The 19,613-nt window shown below is 39.3% G+C and overlaps 1 protein-coding gene and 1 non-coding gene across 4 annotated transcripts in view; one reads left to right on the top strand and one right to left on the bottom strand.

Moving 5' to 3' along the window:
• The window catches only part of atp23 (ATP23 metallopeptidase and ATP synthase assembly factor homolog), an 82,252-nt gene that overhangs the window by 60,034 nt on the left and 2,605 nt on the right, over positions 1–19,613 (bottom strand). The window contains exons 3-7 of one of the 3 annotated variants that reach the window (XM_057855132.1): positions 19,154–19,235; positions 18,943–19,080; positions 18,801–18,884; positions 18,561–18,745; positions 10,393–10,499 (exon numbers count right to left, since the gene is read on the bottom strand). In XM_057855132.1, coding sequence (XP_057711115.1) covers positions 10,393–10,499; positions 18,561–18,745; positions 18,801–18,884; positions 18,943–19,080; positions 19,154–19,235 — 596 coding nt within the window. Of the gene's footprint in view, positions 1–10,392; positions 10,500–17,329; positions 18,746–18,800; positions 18,885–18,942; positions 19,081–19,153; positions 19,236–19,613 lie in introns of those variants that run through there. The other 2 variants (XM_057855133.1, XM_057855134.1) reach the window with 2 other exon arrangements.
• On the top strand, positions 10,773–10,844 carry trnaq-cug (transfer RNA glutamine (anticodon CUG)). Its single transcript has one exon. It is a non-coding gene; the product is annotated as a tRNA-Gln (tRNA).

Consider the following 19,613-nt stretch of genomic DNA (forward strand, 5'->3'; position numbering starts at 1 on the left):
GAGTGGACCTCTTTGCCGTTTCAGTCGATCTGGAACTTAGCAAACGGAGGTCTGAAAAGATCAATTTCGTGTGAATTTTGATGATTCTGATTTGGATTTTTGCGGGGGGAAATCAATCAAAAGAGGAAACTGATATTTATTTCACTTTGCAGTCTGGATTTGATTTGCCTTGGACAATAAAATGGCAAAGACAAGATATCAGCAGAGCATATATCAAAGCACTAACATAATGGCTGATTCATCAGCCAAAAAATGTCAAATGGAAACTGCTGAGGAATACAAAAGTAATCCGTCGCAGATTTCGCATATCTGTTGCGTTTAAGGGCCCACCCAGAAGAGCAGTACCAGCCGTTTGTCTTATTGTCTCACTTCTTACACTTCGCTGCTCTCTAACAGTTGAGAATATGGAGCCATCGTTCAAAAAAAAAATTTCCACAACGGATGCCAGCATCTGCCTTGTGGTGGCTCCATCGGCGTCTCGTGTAATGTCTCGGCAGCGTTAGCGAAACATAAACAAGCTACTTCTTCAATGGGGCGCAGCTTTTTCTACATATTTGCATGCCGGTTGTTTGTTCAAATTCAATAAACAGCGTCACCGTTTCAAGCCTGAAAACGCCATATATTTTACGGCAACATGTGTGCGACGCTCATGGGGTGGGTGGGAAATACGACTGATTTATGGTTCTCATCTGGTATTTGTATGCTGACTTTGAAGGAGACCGAGTTCCGAGGGGGTTGAATTGAGCACGCAAATGCTGAATACAAAAGGTTTGAAGGTATAGTATAGTATATTAAAGGAGGAGAAGGCTTGCCGTGGCTGTGTCTATCCCAGCCAGAATTACTATCATTATTGTAATGACTCTGTAATGTTTGCTTTCCTGGCCTTGTAATTGTTAGCGAGCCTGCCGTTCAGTCGAGCAGGTGGACAAATTGCTGCCGAGGATCACTTTCCATGATCGGGGAGGGGAAACATAATCACTGCCATCGTCGAGGTGGAAAACAAGACTTAGTTGCTTGTGTTGTACATGAACACATGAAAGGACTCTTTGAAACAAGCGCGTAGGTTTGATTGGCTGATGACTTGACCCAATCACACACGCACATGCACATACACAGAGACATTTGACAATAGGGATATTAAACGTTTTTTTTCGGCCAGCAACAGCCACTGTAAGAAATGTAATAAGACGTCAATGTTGTGGAGGTGGGGAACACGCCACTAATTTTGCTACTAAAGTCCGACCTGCGTCATAGTTAGCCTAACATTAAACTGTGTGAACTTGCTAACCTGCAAAACTCGAGTAGGAAGCTGCTTAGAGATAAGTGTCCTCCTGTATGTGTGTTTTTTTTTTTTACTGTTAACGTTAATTAAACTGTGAGAAATATAGTGCACTCTACTGCAGAACCAGAAAGACGTGAGCAAGAAGCTGATTCGAGAGAGGGGTCCCCAGTCTGTGTGTGCTAGCCAATTTTCAATTATATTTATGTGGTCTGAAAGCAGCCCAAAGGAGCGTTCATTTTTTGTTGCATTTGGCTGTGCTTGTGGACAAAAGTAGGACTGTTGTACCTGAAGGAAGGTTCCATTTTTATTTATTTTATCAGTTATATTTATTTAAACGAGACATTGTTGAGTGGTCTTCAGAAAAAATATCGTTTTTGCATTCCTGGATACTTAAGAGATTATTAATAAGTTTGTATTTATTGTCTATGTTAATACAATTTACGTTGAAATATTGATATTTAAATTTCCTAATAAAATCCAGACATTATTCTGCAAGTTTTCAGAATGTTTCTTTCGAAGTTTTTGAAACGAAAGTTTGAATCGAACGGCGTACCACCTGAACCAATACACATGAAAGTTAGCGTAAGTCAATACGTACGGATTTAAATGTTGACATCCAGCTTTAACAAAGTACTGCAACACATACTGCGAACAACTGTTTATCCTTTTAATTGGAACAAGAGCTTCCTAAATTTGGCCGACTTACAACATGCCAGAATTTCTTTACTTCATAAAAATAAAAATTGAAATGTACCTGTTGTTAGACTGCTAATGCCACAACATTGTCATATGCATCTCACACAGTAATATGTTATCACCCATTTGTCTCAATCTGGGGACTGCATATGCTATAGCATTTTTTCACTGTCGCATCAATATCTACAGTGATGGCCAAAAGTATTGGCAACCCTGCAATTCTGTCAGATAATGCTCAATTTCTCCCAGAAAATGATTGCAATTACAAATGCTTTGGTAGTAATATCTTCACTTACTGTATTTTGCTTGCAATGAAAAACCACAAAAAAGAAAGGGGGAGGGGGGGAAATTAAATCATTATCGTTTTACACAAAATTTTAAAAAATGGGCCGGCTGACGATAACTAAATCACACTTGCAGCCAGTTAAAATGGATCAAAGTTGACTAGACCTCTGTCCTTGTGTGTACCACATTGAGCATGGAGAAAAGAAAAGACCAATGAACTGCCTGACGACTTGAGAAGCAAAATTGTGAGGAAGCATGGGCAATCTCAAGGCGACAAGCCCATCTCCAAAGACCTGACTGTTCCTGTGTCTTCCGTGCGCAGTGTCATCAATAAGTGTAAAGCCCTTTGCACTGTGGCTAACCTCCCTAGATGTGGACGGAAAAGAAAAATTGATGAGAGATTTCAACGAAAGATTGTGCGGATGGTGGAGAACCTCGACTAACATCCGAACAAGTTCAAGCTGTCCTGCAGTCCGAGGGTACAACACTGTCAACCTGTACTATCTGTAGGCATCTGAATGAAAAGGGACTTTATGATAGGATACCCAGGAAGTCCCCACTTCTGACCCAGAGACATAAAAAAGCCAGGCAGGAGTTTGCCAAAACTTAACTGAAAAAGCCAAAAACGTTTTGGAAGAATGTTCTCTGGTCAGATGAGACAGAAGAAGAGCTTTTTGGGGGAAAAAAGTTCAACATAGAGTTTACAGGGAAAAAAACGAGGCCTTCAAACAAAACACGGTCCCCACGGTCCAACATGACAGAGGTTCCCTGATGTTTTGGGGTTGCTTTGCTGCCTCTAGATCTGGACTGCTTGACCGTGTGCATGGCATTATGAAGTCTGAAGACTACCAACAAATTTTGCGGCATAATGTAGTGCCAGGGTGAGAAAGCTGAGTCTCCCTCAAAGGTCATGGGTCTTTCAGCAGGACAATGACCCAAAACACACTTCAAAAAGCACGAGAAAATGGTTTGAGAGAAAGTGGCCAGCAATGATTCCAAACCTGAATCCCAAGAAAACCTGTGGAGAGATCTGAAAATGGCAGTTTGGAGACGGCACCCTTCAAATCTCAGAGACCTGGAGCAGTTGGCCAAAGAAGAATGGTCTAAAATTCCAGCACAGCATTGTAAGAAACCGGAAGCGGTTCTTCGTAGTCATTTTGTCTAAAGGTTGTGCAACCAAGTATTAGGCTGAGGGTGCCAATACTTTTGTCCGGCCCATTTTTGGGGAGTTTTGTGTAAAATGATAATGATTTTTTTTTTTTTAAGTATTCTCTTTTGTGTTTTTTCATTGCAAGCAAAATAAATGAAAGCTCTTACTACCAACGCATTTGTAATTGCAATCATTTTCTGGGAGAAATAGTTATCTGACAGAATTGCAGGGGTGCCAATACTCTTGGCCAGCAGTGTACTACAATATTATGTTTTTAGTTATTTACCATTTTTTTGCCAAGTACATAATTCCACACGTTTATTCATAGTTTTATTACCTTCAGTGAGAATTTACTAGTCATGAAAATAAAAGAAAATGCACAAATGAGAAGGCGTGTCGAAACTTTTGGCCTGTGCTGTACATACACACTCATATATATACGCATATACAGACATATGATTTTTTTTGTACTATTATTTGAGTAATTTTTTTCTTAGATACTTTTACTGAAGTAATTTTTTGCCCCTATATCTGTACTTTTACTTATTAAAAGTTGTTTTTTTGCCCCAAAAAGTGCGTACTTCATCCACCACTGTTAATATTAACAACCCTCCCCTCGAATATGAATGCACACTATTTTCCACATGACATTAAAGCAGTAAAAGAATCCCTTGTTATTTCTTACCGGCTAATAAATGGCATATGGCTGAATGCAGACCTTTTCAAACATTCGCCCTTCAAATGAATGACCCGCATGAACCTACCACCCACTAACACCTGTGGCAAACTGTCCATGACTCCAGCCAGATGTTCCTTTATGTAAGTCAAAGCAACCTCACACAATACATGCAAATGAGCCCTTATGATTGCGTGTATCTACTCAATGTAAAATGATACTCCGGACGGAATCGCTGGACTGAAAAGTGGAAGAGAAAAACTTCCTGGCTGTTGCTTAACAGAACCTCTCATCGCCTCCTTTTTGGTCATACATTTCCCACAATGCTTTTCAAAGGGAAAACGCCCGGACTTGTTGCTCTCAGCAGTTTTAGAAGTAGGAGGAGAAAATGGCAACCATCCCGCAAGACAAAACCGTTCCGTCAGATTTATGGCTGCAGCTGCGCGCTCAGTCCTCACTAGCGAAAAACTGAGTTTTCATCACCCTTTGTTTTCGTTAGCTTATATTACATTTCCCTCTCATTTCTCACTGAATAATGCATCTCATTCCCAGTGGGTGAAAATCGAAGATTATTTGGCACTCTCCTGAATGTCACAGACATCAAAGTTCCAATACTGGGCCTCGCTAGACACATCCCCAGGCACACTTTCACCCCATTAACATAGCTCCAGCCCGGGTATGTCATCTATATGGTAAACGGCTTGTTTACCGACATGTCAGTTCATCAATACGAAGCCAAGTTATTACCCTACATTCCTCCAATAGACTTTTAATGGAGCACGACTGGATGAAATAGGCCATCAAAACGAATTACAGCAAGTTTTAAGCACTGAAAGACTCCCAATCAAAGTCAAAGTGAAACGAAACAACACATTTCCGGCCATATTCATGTAAAACTATTCAATTCTGCTATACCTGACGCACAACACGCACCCGTTGTAGCGTTATTGAGTCAATATTGTGACAAGTTTCATTGGCGCTAAGATTTCTAGCCCAGATGGAGCTTGGATGACTTCCTAAAACGCCTTTGAAAAGCAGAAAATTCCACGTCTTTGACTGTGCAGTAATTACTAACATGAAAGCAGCACAACATATGTGGCGCATACACACGACATCCATCATATGCCCAATTTGGATCATGTGACGACCAGAAAAAAAAAAAAAAAAACTCATTGGCTGCCATTAACAACGATAAACGCTCATTTAATTGGAATTTGGTTGGCAGTGATCAAATTAACTGTGAGGCATCTCTATAGGTTTCCGGTCAGGTTTTTTTTTAACATGGCAAATTCACCAACCTCATCTAACCTACTCATGCAAACCCACAATTAATGTATATATGGTGGAAAACACAGACAAGGCTGCGAAAAACAGTTTCAGCTCTTGCACCCCTCTTTAAAATAAACTGCTGTATTTTAAGCCAAAAGAACTGTTGTGTTTAATCGAACAATACGTCTGTATGCTGCCATAGCAGTTTCATGGTGCAATAAGCCCCCGAACTATTTTTAATTTGACCTTACCCCGGAAACCCCCGTTTACAGACACCAGCGCAACCACTTTTGTTTCAACCCAGCCATAAAAAGAATTATATTTATTACAGATTGTCTATCATTTTTAGCTTAGAATCATTAATTGATGTCAAATATTTCATAACAAAAAAAGACTTTAAAAAATTATTCACTCACATATTTTAAACTTTTAAAATATATTAGGGCTGTCAAACGATTAAAATTTTTAATCGAGTTAATTACAGCTTAAAAATTAATTAATCGTAATTAATCGCAATTAATCGCAATTCAAACCATCTATAAAGTATGCCATATTTTTCTGTAAATTATATATATATTCTGTAAAATGTTGGAATGGAAAGATAAGACACAAGATGGATATATACATTCAACATACGGTACATAAGAACTGTAGTGGGCATTTCACTCTACTGTCATTTAAATCTGTCTATGCTGTCCTCACTCCGAATCGTCTACTTTTTCCAAAGCTAGACAGCTAGTGAACGACGCCTTAATAATTAGACTTCTTCCTTTTTCATCTGATTTATTAATAAAATGGCCTCAAACCATTGTCCTCTTTAGACCGTCGTAAAACTACAAAAAAAAGTACACAAGCATTGCATTAGCAACAATGTTAGCTTAGCACGCTATACAGGTTCACTAAACATAAACAAAAAGCGTCTCATACAAAAAATATAACATTTCGCTTACTAACATAATATGTACATTCTTTACAACAACCATACTTACGGACAAATCTTGTCCAAGGATCATATAAGCACAACATTATCAGCCTGAGACGTCGTGCAGCCATATTGAACTGGACTGAAAACAATAAACCATGTCGCAAAGCGACCACAAGAGTTCGCTGTTGGACAGCACAAAAAGCCTTACTGCAAAACTTACCAAAAGGCAGAATACTTTCTGAGCGGGACATGTGCGTTAATTGCGTCAAATATTTTAACGTGATTAATTTAAAAAATTCATTAGCACGCGTTAACGCGATAATTTTGACAGCCCTAAAATATATACGTCACAATGAAATAAATACTGGTTGTAAATAGGTCACCGAAATCTACCTCATAACTGTCGCTTAATTGTAATTTTATGTTACTGTCACATTTTCCCCGATATTTTAGATGATAATCGATCCAAACAAAGAAAAATTGGAAGAAAAAAAAAACGTTTAAAAGGGTAAATATTTGAAAAAGAAAATCTTGACCACTCCTTGATGTCTGCGATTTCTGCATTGCGACCCTTGTTATATTACCGTGTTTCACCCATAAAATCCACACAAAGTCTGGCTGTGGCCAATCACAGCTGTGTCTTGACACTCGGAAAGACATGCTACACCGAGTTTTTGGATCGAAAGAGGATGGCATGCAAACAATGACAGAAGGGGGAAAAATAAGTAAGTGAACCATGGCATTTAATATTTTGTGACCCCCTTTGGCAGCATTAACTTCAACCAGACACTTCCCGTAGTTGCAGATCAGTCTGGCACATCGATCAGGACTAATCTTGGCCCATTCTTCTCTACAAAACTGCTGTAGTTCATTCAGATTCCTGGGATGTCTGGCATGAATCGCTGTCTTTAGGTCATGCCACAGCATCTCAATGGGGTTCAAGTCATGACTTTGACTTGGCTACTCCAGAACGTGTATTTTGGTCTTCTGAAACCATTCTGAGGTTGATTTACTTCTGTGTTTTGGATCATTGTCTTGTTGCAGCAACCATTCTCTTTTTAGCTTCAACTATCTGACACATGGCCTCAGGTTTTCCAGCAAAACATCCTGATAAACCTTTGAATTCATTCTTCCATGAATAAATGCAAGTTGTCCAGGCCCTGAGAAAGCAAAACAGCCCCAAATCACCATGCTTCAAGGTGGGGATGAGGTGTTGATGTTAGTGAGATGTTCCATTTTTCCTACACACATGACATTGTGTGTTACTCCCAAACAATTCAACTTTGGTTTCATCAGTCCAAAAAATATTTTGCCAAAACTACTGTGGAGTGTCCAAATGCCTTTTTGCGAACATTAAACAAGCAAAAATGGTTTTTTTTAGACAGCAGTGGCTTCCTCCGTGGAGTCCTCCCATGAACACCATTCTTGGCCATAGTTTTACAGATAGCTGATGTGTGCCAGTGATTTCTGTCAGTCTTTAGCAGACACTCTAGGGTTGTTTTTGACCTCTCTGAGTATTCCGCGCTGAACTCTTGGCGTCTTCTTTGGTGGACAGCCACTCCTTGGGGGAGAAGCAACAGTGCCAAACCCTCTCCATTTGTCGACAACTTAACTGACTGTTGATTGATGAACATCCAGACTTTTAGAGATGTTTGTATCCGTTCCCAGCATTATACAAATCAACAATCCAAGATAGCAGGTCTTCAGACAGCTCTTTTGAACGAGCGATGATGCACATCAGGCAATGCTACTCATTAAGAAATTTCTTACCAGGTTTGTTACCAGGTTGTTTTATAGTGGGCAGGGTAGCTTGAAACCACTCATTCGTGATTGGGCACACACCTGACCTAAAATGTTTGGTAAAAACTGGTTTCAATGTCTCTTTAAATCCCCTTAGGCAGAGGATTCACTTAATTATTTCTCCCCCTTCTGTCATTGTTTGCATGCTATCCTCATTAAAATATGAAAACCTATCAATGTTCGGGTGGTTTTAGATCAAGCAGACACTGTATTTTCATCTGTGTGTATTTGACAAAAATCTGATCATATTTGATAGTTATTTTATGCAGAAATGTGAGAAATTCTAAAAGGTTCAGATACTTTTTCATAGCACTGCATATTTATACATATACACACCAATTGTGCAAGTTCTCCTACTTGAAAAGATTAGAGAGGCCCGTAATTGTCAACATGGGTAAACCTCAACCATGACAGATAGAATGTGGGGGGACAAAAAAACAGAAAAATCACATTGTTTGATTTTTAAAGAATTTATTTCCAAGATTTCTGGCTGTCAAAGAGGTATAACTTCTTCTAAAGAGGTCTAACGAGGCTCCACTCGTTACCTGTATTAATGGCACCGGTTTTAACTCATTATCGGTACAAAAGATACCTGTCTACAACCTCAGTCAGTCACATTCCAAACTCCACTATGGCCAAGACCAAAGAGCTGTCGAAGGACACCACAGACAAAATTGTAGACCTGCACCAGGCTGGGAAGACTGAATCTGCAATCAGTAAAATGCTTGGTGTAAAGAAATCAACTGTGGGAGCAATTATTAGAAAATGGAAGACATACAAGACCACTGATAATCTCCCTTGATCTGGGGCTCCATCCAAGGTCTCCCTCCGTGGCATCATAATGATAACAAGAACGGTGAGCAAAAATCCCAGAACCACACGGGGGGACCTAGTGAATGACCTACAGAGGGCTGGGACCACTGTAACAAAAGCTGCTATCAATAACACAATGCGCTGCCAGGGACTCAAATCCTGCACTGCCAGACGTGTTCCCCTGCTGAAGCCAGTACACGTCCAGGCCCGTCTGCAGTTCGCCAGAGAGCATTTGGATGATCCAGAAGAGGACTGGGAGAATGTGTTATGGTCAGATGAAACAAAAATAGAACTTTTTAGTAGAAACACAGGTTCTCGTGTTTGGAGGAGAAAGAATACTGAATTGCAGCCGAAGAACACCATACCCACTGTGAAGCATAGGGTAGGAAACATCATGCTTTGGGGCTGTTTTTCTGCAAAGGGACCAGGACGACTGATCTGTGTAAAGGAAAGAATGAATGGGACCATGCATCGAGAGATTTCGAGTTAAAATCTCCTTCCATCAGCAAGGGCATTGAAGATGAGATGTGGCTGGGTCTTTCAGCATGACAATGATCCCAAACACACAGCCAGGGCAACAATGGAGTGGCTTCGTAAGAGGCATTTCAAGGTCCTGGAGTGGCCTAGCCAGTCTCCAGATCTCAACCCCATAGAAAATCTGTGGAGGGAGTTGAAAGTCCGTGTTGTCCAACGGCAGCCCCAAAACATCACTGCTCTAGAGGAGATCTGCATGGAGGAATGGGCCAAAATACCAGCAACAGTGAATGAAAAGCTTGTCAAGAATTCCATAAAACGTTTGGCCTCTGTTATTGCCAACAAAGGGTACATAACAAAGTATTGAGATGAACTTTTGGTATTGACCAAATACTTATTTTCCACTATGATTTGCAAATAAATTCTTTAAAAATCAAACGATGTGATTTTCTGTTTTTTTCCCCAACATTCTGTCTCTCATGGTTGAGGTTTACCCATGTTGACAATTACAGGCCTCTCTAATATTTTCAAGTGGGAGAAGTTGCACAATTAGTGGTTGACTAAATACTTATTTGCCCCACTGTACATATACACACAAAAATGACGTTCAGACATTTTTATAACATGTTTAGTAGGCACAAATGCAAGCAGTTCACATTAATAACTGAACATAGTTTTGTGGTTTGAGGTTCGTGACCAATTCACACCATGAAAATGCATTTGAAGTAGCACTAGTGATCTCTAGTGGTCAAAACATGTAAAACAAGTTGGAATCTGCGACCAATTTGGTTTTACAAATATACTTTTTATGACTGTGCGCTCAAGGTCATACTGACTATTCCATAAATCAATTTTGTGACCTTGTAACCTCTGGAGATCAGGCCCTATTTCTCCAACCACTGCGCCACTATGCCGCATCATCTCTCATCCACAGTGGTTGGCGTTAGGGACAAACCATGCCGATTGCTCCGACACTAATCTGGATTTGCAAACACAGGAGGGTTCGAGTTGGAGTGACTCACCTCCGGGCGAGCGATGGCTCCTCCCCTCGGTGGGCAGGTAGTCCCAGCAGCTGCCAGTTTGGGCCACACAAAATGGGGCATCAGTGAAGGGAAATGTCTCTGGCGTCCTTGGAATTAGAGAAAGGTGACATTTTAATATTTTTTTGGTTCAGTCCCCAGATCCCTAATCGGCTACTTTTGCAATATTTTGATCATTTTATCACTTAGTGAATGATGTGACGTATGAAATTACTTGACCGTGCACAAATTATGGCAATTATACATTTTTTTCTTATTGGAAAGTCCTTGAAAAAGGAATGTTTTTATCTACTAGGTAACTTTGAGTACTGGTATGAGCATTCTTCTTTAAAAGAGTCATTTCCGGCAATTTTGCGGCAACTGGTTCCATGGTGTAATGGTTAGCACTCTGGACTCTGAATCCAGCGATCCGAGTTCAAATCTCGGTGGAACCTGATTTTTTTTTTCCCCCCGATTGCCCTTCCTACTTCCTAAATGAATCTTATTTCAACAAAAAATCATATAAAATATTTCCACCCAGAGGCGCTGGGAGACACTACCAGCAGGGGGAGCTGAGGATCCTAGTGCCATACAGGCGTGCACAACGGCAGTACACACACATGCTGAACAGTTTACGAACTATTACTAGGCTACCACAAAGACAGCGTTCTATTTCACCTACAGCGTGTGTTGGAGTTTTTGTCTTGGAAATCAAAGCGCCCATATATTTTAATACAAATCACCGCAGCTAGACAACGCAATGACACAAAAACAAATTTGACAACTAAAAGGTCCAATGAGCCTCAGTTGAAAACTCCCTTTTCACAACACTAAAATTGCACACGAATATTCAACAGCGCTCTGCACCGCGGCAGCTCAACAGCAACAACAAACAATAATATGGCTACAATGCAAGTATCATAATCATCTTAATTTTCAACCTCGAATTGAATTTTAGAAAATTGTAGTGCTGCAACGATTAACTAACTCGAGTAATTCCATTACTAAAAGATCCTAAATTTTGCTGCTTCGAGTATTCTTTTAACAAAAGTGGCGTTGTAATGTTTTGTTTGTAAAGCGTTTGCATTTCGTGTCATTGATTTGGGTGGATACACTGCCCTCTAATGGCAACAGGGAATATGACAACTCATTTCACATGGTTGAGTCCAGCTGTTCCCTGTTAAGAGCAACATAAGCCAAGTTTTTGTTTGCGCTAATGTTTTTTTTAATGCATTCGTAATTGCGTTTATAGGTATATTTAGCCGTTTTTTGCGGGAATATGTGTTTGAACCATTTGTTAAGAGCAATGTAAAAAAAAATCTTTAAATTTTTTTAAAAAGTTGCCATTTTATAGCATTTAAGCTAGCGGACTTTTGCTATGTAAGTTAGCCAATTGTTCTTTTGTTGCACTTATATGCTCATTTATTTATTTTTATATCGTTTGAGGCTCAGCTCAGGCAAGGGCGTAGGTTTGGTCTCAACATTGGTAGGGACAATTTAACAGCATAACCTGCATGTACGCTTTTTGCTCAGGATGGAACATTAATAAGATCAAACAGATTGGTTGAACGGGGGGCAGGGCTACCTTTTTCACGAATATGAACCTAATTAATTGATATGCTAAATCAGGGGTCGTCATTACGTTCATCTCGATCGACCAGTCGATCGCAATGCTAGTGTGGGTAGCTCGCCTGAAAACATGAGGTTATGCAGGACCCATATCTCTGTAAGCAGCTTCTCTGTAAGCAACTTCTTGCTCACGTTTTTTTGGTTATATAGTTTACAGCAGAGTTCACTACATTTCTCACAGTTTAATTAATGTTAACAGTAGAAAACACAAACAGTATGACAGATTACTCTAAGCAGCTTCCTACTCGAGTTTTGCAGGTTAGCAAGTTCACACAGTTTAAAGTTATGCTAACTCTGATACAGGTTGGACTTTCAGTAGCAAAATTAGTAGTGTGTTTCCTACCTCCACAGCATCGCTGTCTTTTTAAATTAACAGTGGATGCTGCCGGCCAAAAAAAACTTTGAATATCCCTCCTGTTGTCGACATGTATTTCTGTCGGGGCTGTGTGAGTGTGCATGTGTGTGTCGTGGGTGGGCCAAGTCATCAGCCAATTAAACGTGTGCCAGCAAGTGAAATGGGTAAATGTAAGTTTGAACATAATCAAAATAATTCACCTAATAATTGTAGGGTCGATTTTATCCTTACGACATATGGGAATACGATTTAAATTATCTATATAACTTAACATATTATATAATGCATGTAAGGTTGCTTAAAAGTTGGGGACAATTTGAGCATCCTGAAAAGTTGGTAATGGTATGTCCCTACCGTCCCCATGCAAACCTACACCCTTGAACTCAGGTATCTTAATTTTTTATGTTCCTTACCAGATTACTCGAACATTCAAACGAAGTAGTTCGTCGATTAATCGACTACTAAAATAATCGATAGCTGCAGCCCGAGAAAATTTTGCCGTTTTTGTCAAGAAAAAAAAAAACACAAATTCGTTTTTGCACCATGTTAACACCTCCTCTGTCAAGAGTTAACTTTTCCAATTGCGACTTATTCAACGTAACCCGGTAGCAAGTAAGGTGGTGGTTTTTCACCAAAAACATTTAACAAATGTATCTAATCCCCAAAGATATATACTCTATCGTTTCAATGTTTACTTGTTTTTTAACAACAACAACAAATAAAATCTACCAAAACACTTTTTCCCCCAGACACCAGGGGGTGCTGCAGTACTCTCACCCCACTGTTTCTGCCTCCTGAATATTTTGTCCTTGCGAGCGTTTTATGTTTGCTGGTGTCTGTACCAGTACAACCAGTACAGTAGTTTTTTAAACAAACGTTTTGATATTGGTTTGTGTCTGTACAGAAACCAGCAAATGCTGGATTTCTTGGCGGAAAGCTTTTTCTGTTATTTTAAGTTAGCTGCAAAATATGCTCTCGGGGACTTACTAATGATCCCAAAAAACTCTGCTGCTCCCTTTAGACATTGTCCAGCAGCAGTTGTTATGCTAATCACATTGCCTCTAATTAATACCATGCATATTATTAGCAGAAATAAGAGTCAAATGCCAATGTACTTTCAATCAACGCACTTTAAAAGTCATCTACTGCTATTTTGTTCTAGCAGAGTTCTACCAATCTTCAAAAAAATACTTACTTGGGAAGTGGTATGATTTAATGACTTAAAAACACCATTTAAAATTCGTCGTGTTATTTATATACATATATATACATACATATATATATATATATATGTATATAAACGCCAGAATAGTTTGCAAGACGCTCATCAATGCACGTTTGGCCACAACACTGTTAAAACAACTTAAAGTACACATGACATGTCACTAAATTCCTCCAATAAACGCGAAATAATTTTTAAAAACAATATCAGATCGTTTTTCCTTACCTTCTTGGTGTTTTTTTGGCGTTAAATCCAAGAAAACAACGAACTCGTCCACAGCTGTTTTGCGTTACTCATTATCATTAGGTTGCCATCTTGTGGCCATATTGAGGTACTACAATACAGCACATTGACCTTTCGGACACTGCTGAAACGTGATTTAAAAAAGAATCAAATAATAAACAGTGAACTTATGTTTAAAGTTGTATTCGTGTATTTCATATTAAATTGGACATATAAAACAAGAAAACTTGACTGTGTTTCACTACCATTGACAATGACAGACGTCCAATCATGCTGATATTTTTCATGATTCTGCAGCCAATGAGTTACAGCTGTTTCCAAAAATTACACACAAACCTCTCAAAGCCACTCTGTGCCAACTTTCAACGCCTCCTTAATTAATCCTCAACTGGCACTCATAATTACCTCATTTGCATGCCCGGCCCTCCGACGGCGGGGCCTCACGATCTCCCCTGCCGCGGAAGTTAATTGTCAGGTTCGATGGCTGATTTGGGGCATGCAAATCAAATCCCCCTCTGGAGAATTAGCGCTGTGAATTCTAATGATTTCCATTTTTTGGGGGAAGAGCAGTCTAATGAATTAGATCACTTTACTTAATTGTTATACTTGCCTATACAGTATACATGTTTGCATTATTTAACTGTTGTATCTAATTTCATACCATCTCTGTGCAATAATTGCTAGGATATGTTTAAATCATGACTGTAAAATAAATTAGGCAGATTCATAAACGGTAATTCGAAAAGAAAAGGGGCTTAGATCTGTGCCTTGTGGGACTCCTTCATCTGCTTCTTTAACTGAAGGCACTTTATAAATTATGCAAATGCAATTTTAAGGGTCAGAGCAGGGGTTAATTTGTGCCGGATCCTGCCGGAACAAGATACGGCACCTCTTGATTTTGGCCTCTCTGTGTTCCGGGACTTATTTGGGCAGATCCAGCACCTCTCGTGTATAGAAACTAACAATAATAATTAGGGCTGTCAAACAATTAAAAATTTTAATCGAGTTAATTACAGCTTAAAAATTAATTAATCGTAATTAATCGTAATTAATCGCAATTCAAACCATCTATAAAATATGCCATATTTTTCTTTAAATTATTGTTGGAATGGAAAGATACAAAATGGATATATACATTCAAAATACAGTACATAAGGACTATTTGTTTATCATAATAATAAATCAACAAGATGGCATTAACATTATTAAAATTCTGTTAAAGCGATCCATGGATAGAAAGACTTGTAGTTCTTCAAAGAAAAATGTTAGTACAAGTTATAGAAATTTTATATTAAAACCCCTTTTAATGTTTTCGTTTTAATAAAATTTGTAAAAATTTCAATCAAAAAAAAAAACTAGTAGCCCGCCATTGTTGATGTCAATAATTACTTACACAATGCTCATGGGTGCTGAAGCCTATAAAATCAGTTGCACCGAAGCGCCAGCAGAGGGCGGCAAAACTCCATAAAACACAATTAACAAGCAGTTCACTGTACTGTCATTTAAACCTGTCTGAGCGGGGGGAGTGCGTTAATTGCGCCAAATATTTTAACGTGATTAATTATAAAAAATAATTAACGCCCGTTAACGCGATAATTTTGACAGCCCTAATAATAATTAAATATGTCCCGATCGATCAGGATGCCGATCGATCGGGTCCGATCATGTCATTTTCAAAGTATCGGAATCGGCAAAAAAATATCGGCCATGCCTTTTTTTAATATATATATATTTTTTAATTATATCGTTTTCTAATTTAATGTTACAGACAAAATGTCTTACACTCATCCAGAATCTTTAGTTTTGGCTTAAAGTCGGGCTATCAAATTTATCGCGTTAACGGTGGTAATTAATTTTTTTTTAATTAATCATGTTAAAATATTTAAAACAATTAACGCATGCGTTGCACAACCCACTCACGCATTGTCACGTTCAATCTATAATGGCACCGTTTTATCTATGTATAGAGCTAAAAGGCAGCGTAAAATGAGTAGAGTGAATTTTGGCAGCCTTTGGAGCTTTTTTTTAAATGGCTAAAGCCTTACTATCCCTCTCTCAACAATTAGAAATATCGTGGGAAGCAATGTGGGGAAGAAAGGTAGTAGTTGTTCTTTTTCTCAACACCGTATGTTATCTCCCAACGCAGAGAAGATATGTCAATTGGTGCCGCTACGCACAGTCATGGTTGCACTTCCCATCATGCATTTGGGCAGAACAGTTAAATGGCTACAGTATCATTTACTGAAAGCTCAACAAATACATTAGATGGCAATATTTAGTCACAATATACAAAGTCACATTAATCCTTTAAGAATTACAAGTCTTTCTATCCGTGGATCCCTCTCACAGAAGGAATGTTAATAATGTAAATGCCATCTTGAGGATTTATTGTCATAATAAACAAATACAGTACTTATGTACTGTATGTTGAATGTATATATTCGTCCGAGTTTTATTCATTTTTTTCTTAATGCATTGCCAAAATGTATATAATCGGGAAAAATTATCGGGAATGATTGGAATTGAATCGGGAGCAAAAAAAAAAAAGTAATCGGATTGGGAAATATCGGGATCGGCAGATACTCAAACTAAAACGATCCGGATCGGATCGGGAGCAAAAAAACATGATCGGAACAACCCTAATAATAATGTAAAAACATTTTCTTTAAAAATGTAATAGCCCCGAATGGGGAGAAAGATGGAGATGAGTCTTTGATGGTTTTCTCCACCTTGTTGTGGCAACAAAAAGAACACAATAAACAAAATAACAGTGGACTGCCGCCACATTCGACCGCTAACTTTTGCTTCTTGCCAGTCTCCCCCTTGCTTCCTACTAGCTCACAGCTCTCCAGTCCCAGCGTCTCTTAAACGGACCATGAATAGTTACGGACATTACAGTATAAAACAAAATTACAAAACATAATTGCCAAGAATTGCCTGTTGTGAATAAACATTTTAATTAATTTTAAAGATTTTTGGAGATTTGTTGATGAACTGAAAAGTTGGACCAACAAATCACGCCTCTGACAAAAAAAAAAAAAAAAACAACTTTGCTGCATCTGTGGAGCAAGCAGCCAGGATCAAACAGTATTTCAACATGCCATAAAGACAGTTGCATTTACTGTCGTTTTTCAAAATGAAGATGGTTCAAAACGATTCAGAAAAGCAACACGATGAGGGCAGCTGCAGCGATTATGCTAACGGGCAGGACCGGGTGCAGCAGGAGGCTGGCGCCGCAGCAGCTAGCCAGGTTCACGGATAGCCAGCATAGCCGGGGCAGGAGGCTGCTACCGTGGCAGCAGCTGGTGAGGTTCAGCGCCACCTGGAGTGGGGACGAGCTACATACAGCGTCAGCAGTCAGCCAGATGGACCACCAACAACCGGTGCAACAGGCCAGTACTCTTATGGGAAATTCGGGTTTTGGCTGCACAATTTGTAAGGCGGTGGGAACTTTTGGGCCAGAGGAAATGGAGGGAATGAAACTCGCAAAATAATGGGTTTGTGTTATTTATTGTAATCTCAGATTTTTTTTGTTTGTAGTTTTACAAGTTAGACTGTACCTTACTGTAAGTCCCACCTGTGGTGATGTGGGCAATTGCCCGTGCTGTGCAGAGTATAGCCTAAATAATTCTAAATTGTCATTAACATTTATACCACGGATATTATCTGAAATTGAGGCTTGTAAGTCCCACAGCATGTGGATATTTGTGTGTTGTTTTCAGCACCATTTTCTGCGTATGTTCCGGGACCTGTGCCAGTCTCGTCATCCCTGCGCTGTCATATCTGCTTTGCGTTACAGCACCTTATGATTTACAAATTAAGCACTCGGTCAGAGTAATAAAAAAAAAAAACAACAACAAAAGAAACATCAGGACACGAAAAATAAGAGACCGTGAAAATCCTCCATTGACACAACACAAAAAAAGCTTCCAAGCTTTAAAAAGTGAACAAAAGAGACAAAATGACATGAATCAGTACTAAATAACATAGGAATCGACTTCAACACTTGTAAATAACGCTACTTCAATGTGACGCGACGGTCCCAAAGCTTTAAAAAACAAAACAAAACAATGCCTAACAAGACATACGAATAAAACGAATGTAATTAATAGCAAGCATTCGAGTTGTAAATCTGTTGTTTAGTCAACTAATCCAAATGCATGGGAAGAGCTTGTCGTCATCTTCTAAGTTCCCCAAAATAAAAATGATTTGTTTTTTTCTAACGAGAGCACCATTTGGAATCCTCCCACAAGTGACATTGCAATTAGAATGCGGAGAATGTCGTCTTTGAGATAGAAGGATCACGGCGGAGGATTATGAGGCTAATACCGCCAGATAACTTTTTTTTTTAGTCTGCTCGGAAGGATATGGGATTTTTCAATGACATTTACAGCATGATTGGACCAAGACATTTACAGCATGATTGGACCAAGAACATTAGTGGCGAGCAAAAACAAGGCTCGTTCTAGACTTTGGAAAACTTTCGTCTTGAAATCCAAGAATTGGGACTTAAATTCATATGGTGTGGCTTTAATAAAAGTGCTGAACCTATTCAACAGAGTGATAATTTGCTTCCAAAATCACTATTGATGATCCCTTTATAGAGAATTAATGTCCAAAATGTGACAGAAAACGTTCCAAGGACAAGTCCCATCCTTTCAAAGGGATAAAAAAATCGGCATCGACAAAATCCATCAGAACGACTAAAGATTTGGTTAATACCGATTTCCGTTCTCATAATCCCTGTAGGCGAACTTGGCGTCCTTCTTCCCGTGCGGGATTCGTCCGAACGGCGCGTGGTCGTTGAAACACGAGTCGAACACCTCGTCGACGATTTTCTCCGCCTCCTCGCGGCTGATTTTTCTCACCGCTAGGATTGAGCGGAGGGCGCGACCTCGGACGCATTCCTGTTTGAAGAGAAACAAATTAGAGAGGGAACGCGGTCGAGTTATAAAATTATACCTGTTGGTGTCGCTTCACGCCGAAGTGGAATCTGGCCAGTTCGTTAGAGAAGGAGCAATCGCCGCTGAGGTTGGCGGCACGAATCTGCCACGGTGAGAAACAATTAGGTTATAAACAACACATTGACTGCAATAGCGCTCACCTCTGAACACGCTAAATGCCGAAAGTTGTTAAACCAGTCCACGTGGGCTCGACAGTGGTCAAAAGCATGTATGAGCTCGTGCGTGACCACTCGGTTCATGTGGGACTGCTGGTGGATGTTGTTCTGACATAGGACAATCTGGAAAATTAATAAAAAAATATTTAGATTTTTTTTGACGGGTTAGAATTACAAATAATAGGGGTCGTCTTACTTGGGACGTCGCTGCGTCAAAGCCGCCGCTGACGGTTCCGTCGCAATCTTCGCAGGCAAAATGGCGGTCTTTAAATACTTGACTGGATCAAATTGTATAGTCACATTAATAATAGTTTTTTTTTTTTTTTTTTAAAGCAAACTCATAGACTTCATAATATATTGACATGACACGGGGCGCAGGGCCAATCCGTAGGGGGCCTATTTTCAAAAACAAATAATCAAATAATTTCAGAACCAAAGCTGCTACCGACCTAAAACCAAAACAGGCACCTACCTTAGCCATATATGAGTCTCCATGAGTGGCGGCATCAAAAAATTCAAAGTCGTTCCCTTATAAAATCCCGATTAATTATTTTTTTTATAGGTACAACAAAACTTGAAAAAAATGTCTATAAAATTCTCAGATTTTACACGAGATACACAAAAATCACCAGATGAAGAGATAATCACCTATATTT

This window comes from Corythoichthys intestinalis, chromosome 13, assembly GCF_030265065.1.
Source record: "Corythoichthys intestinalis isolate RoL2023-P3 chromosome 13, ASM3026506v1, whole genome shotgun sequence".
NCBI lineage: Eukaryota > Metazoa > Chordata > Actinopteri > Syngnathiformes > Syngnathidae > Corythoichthys > Corythoichthys intestinalis.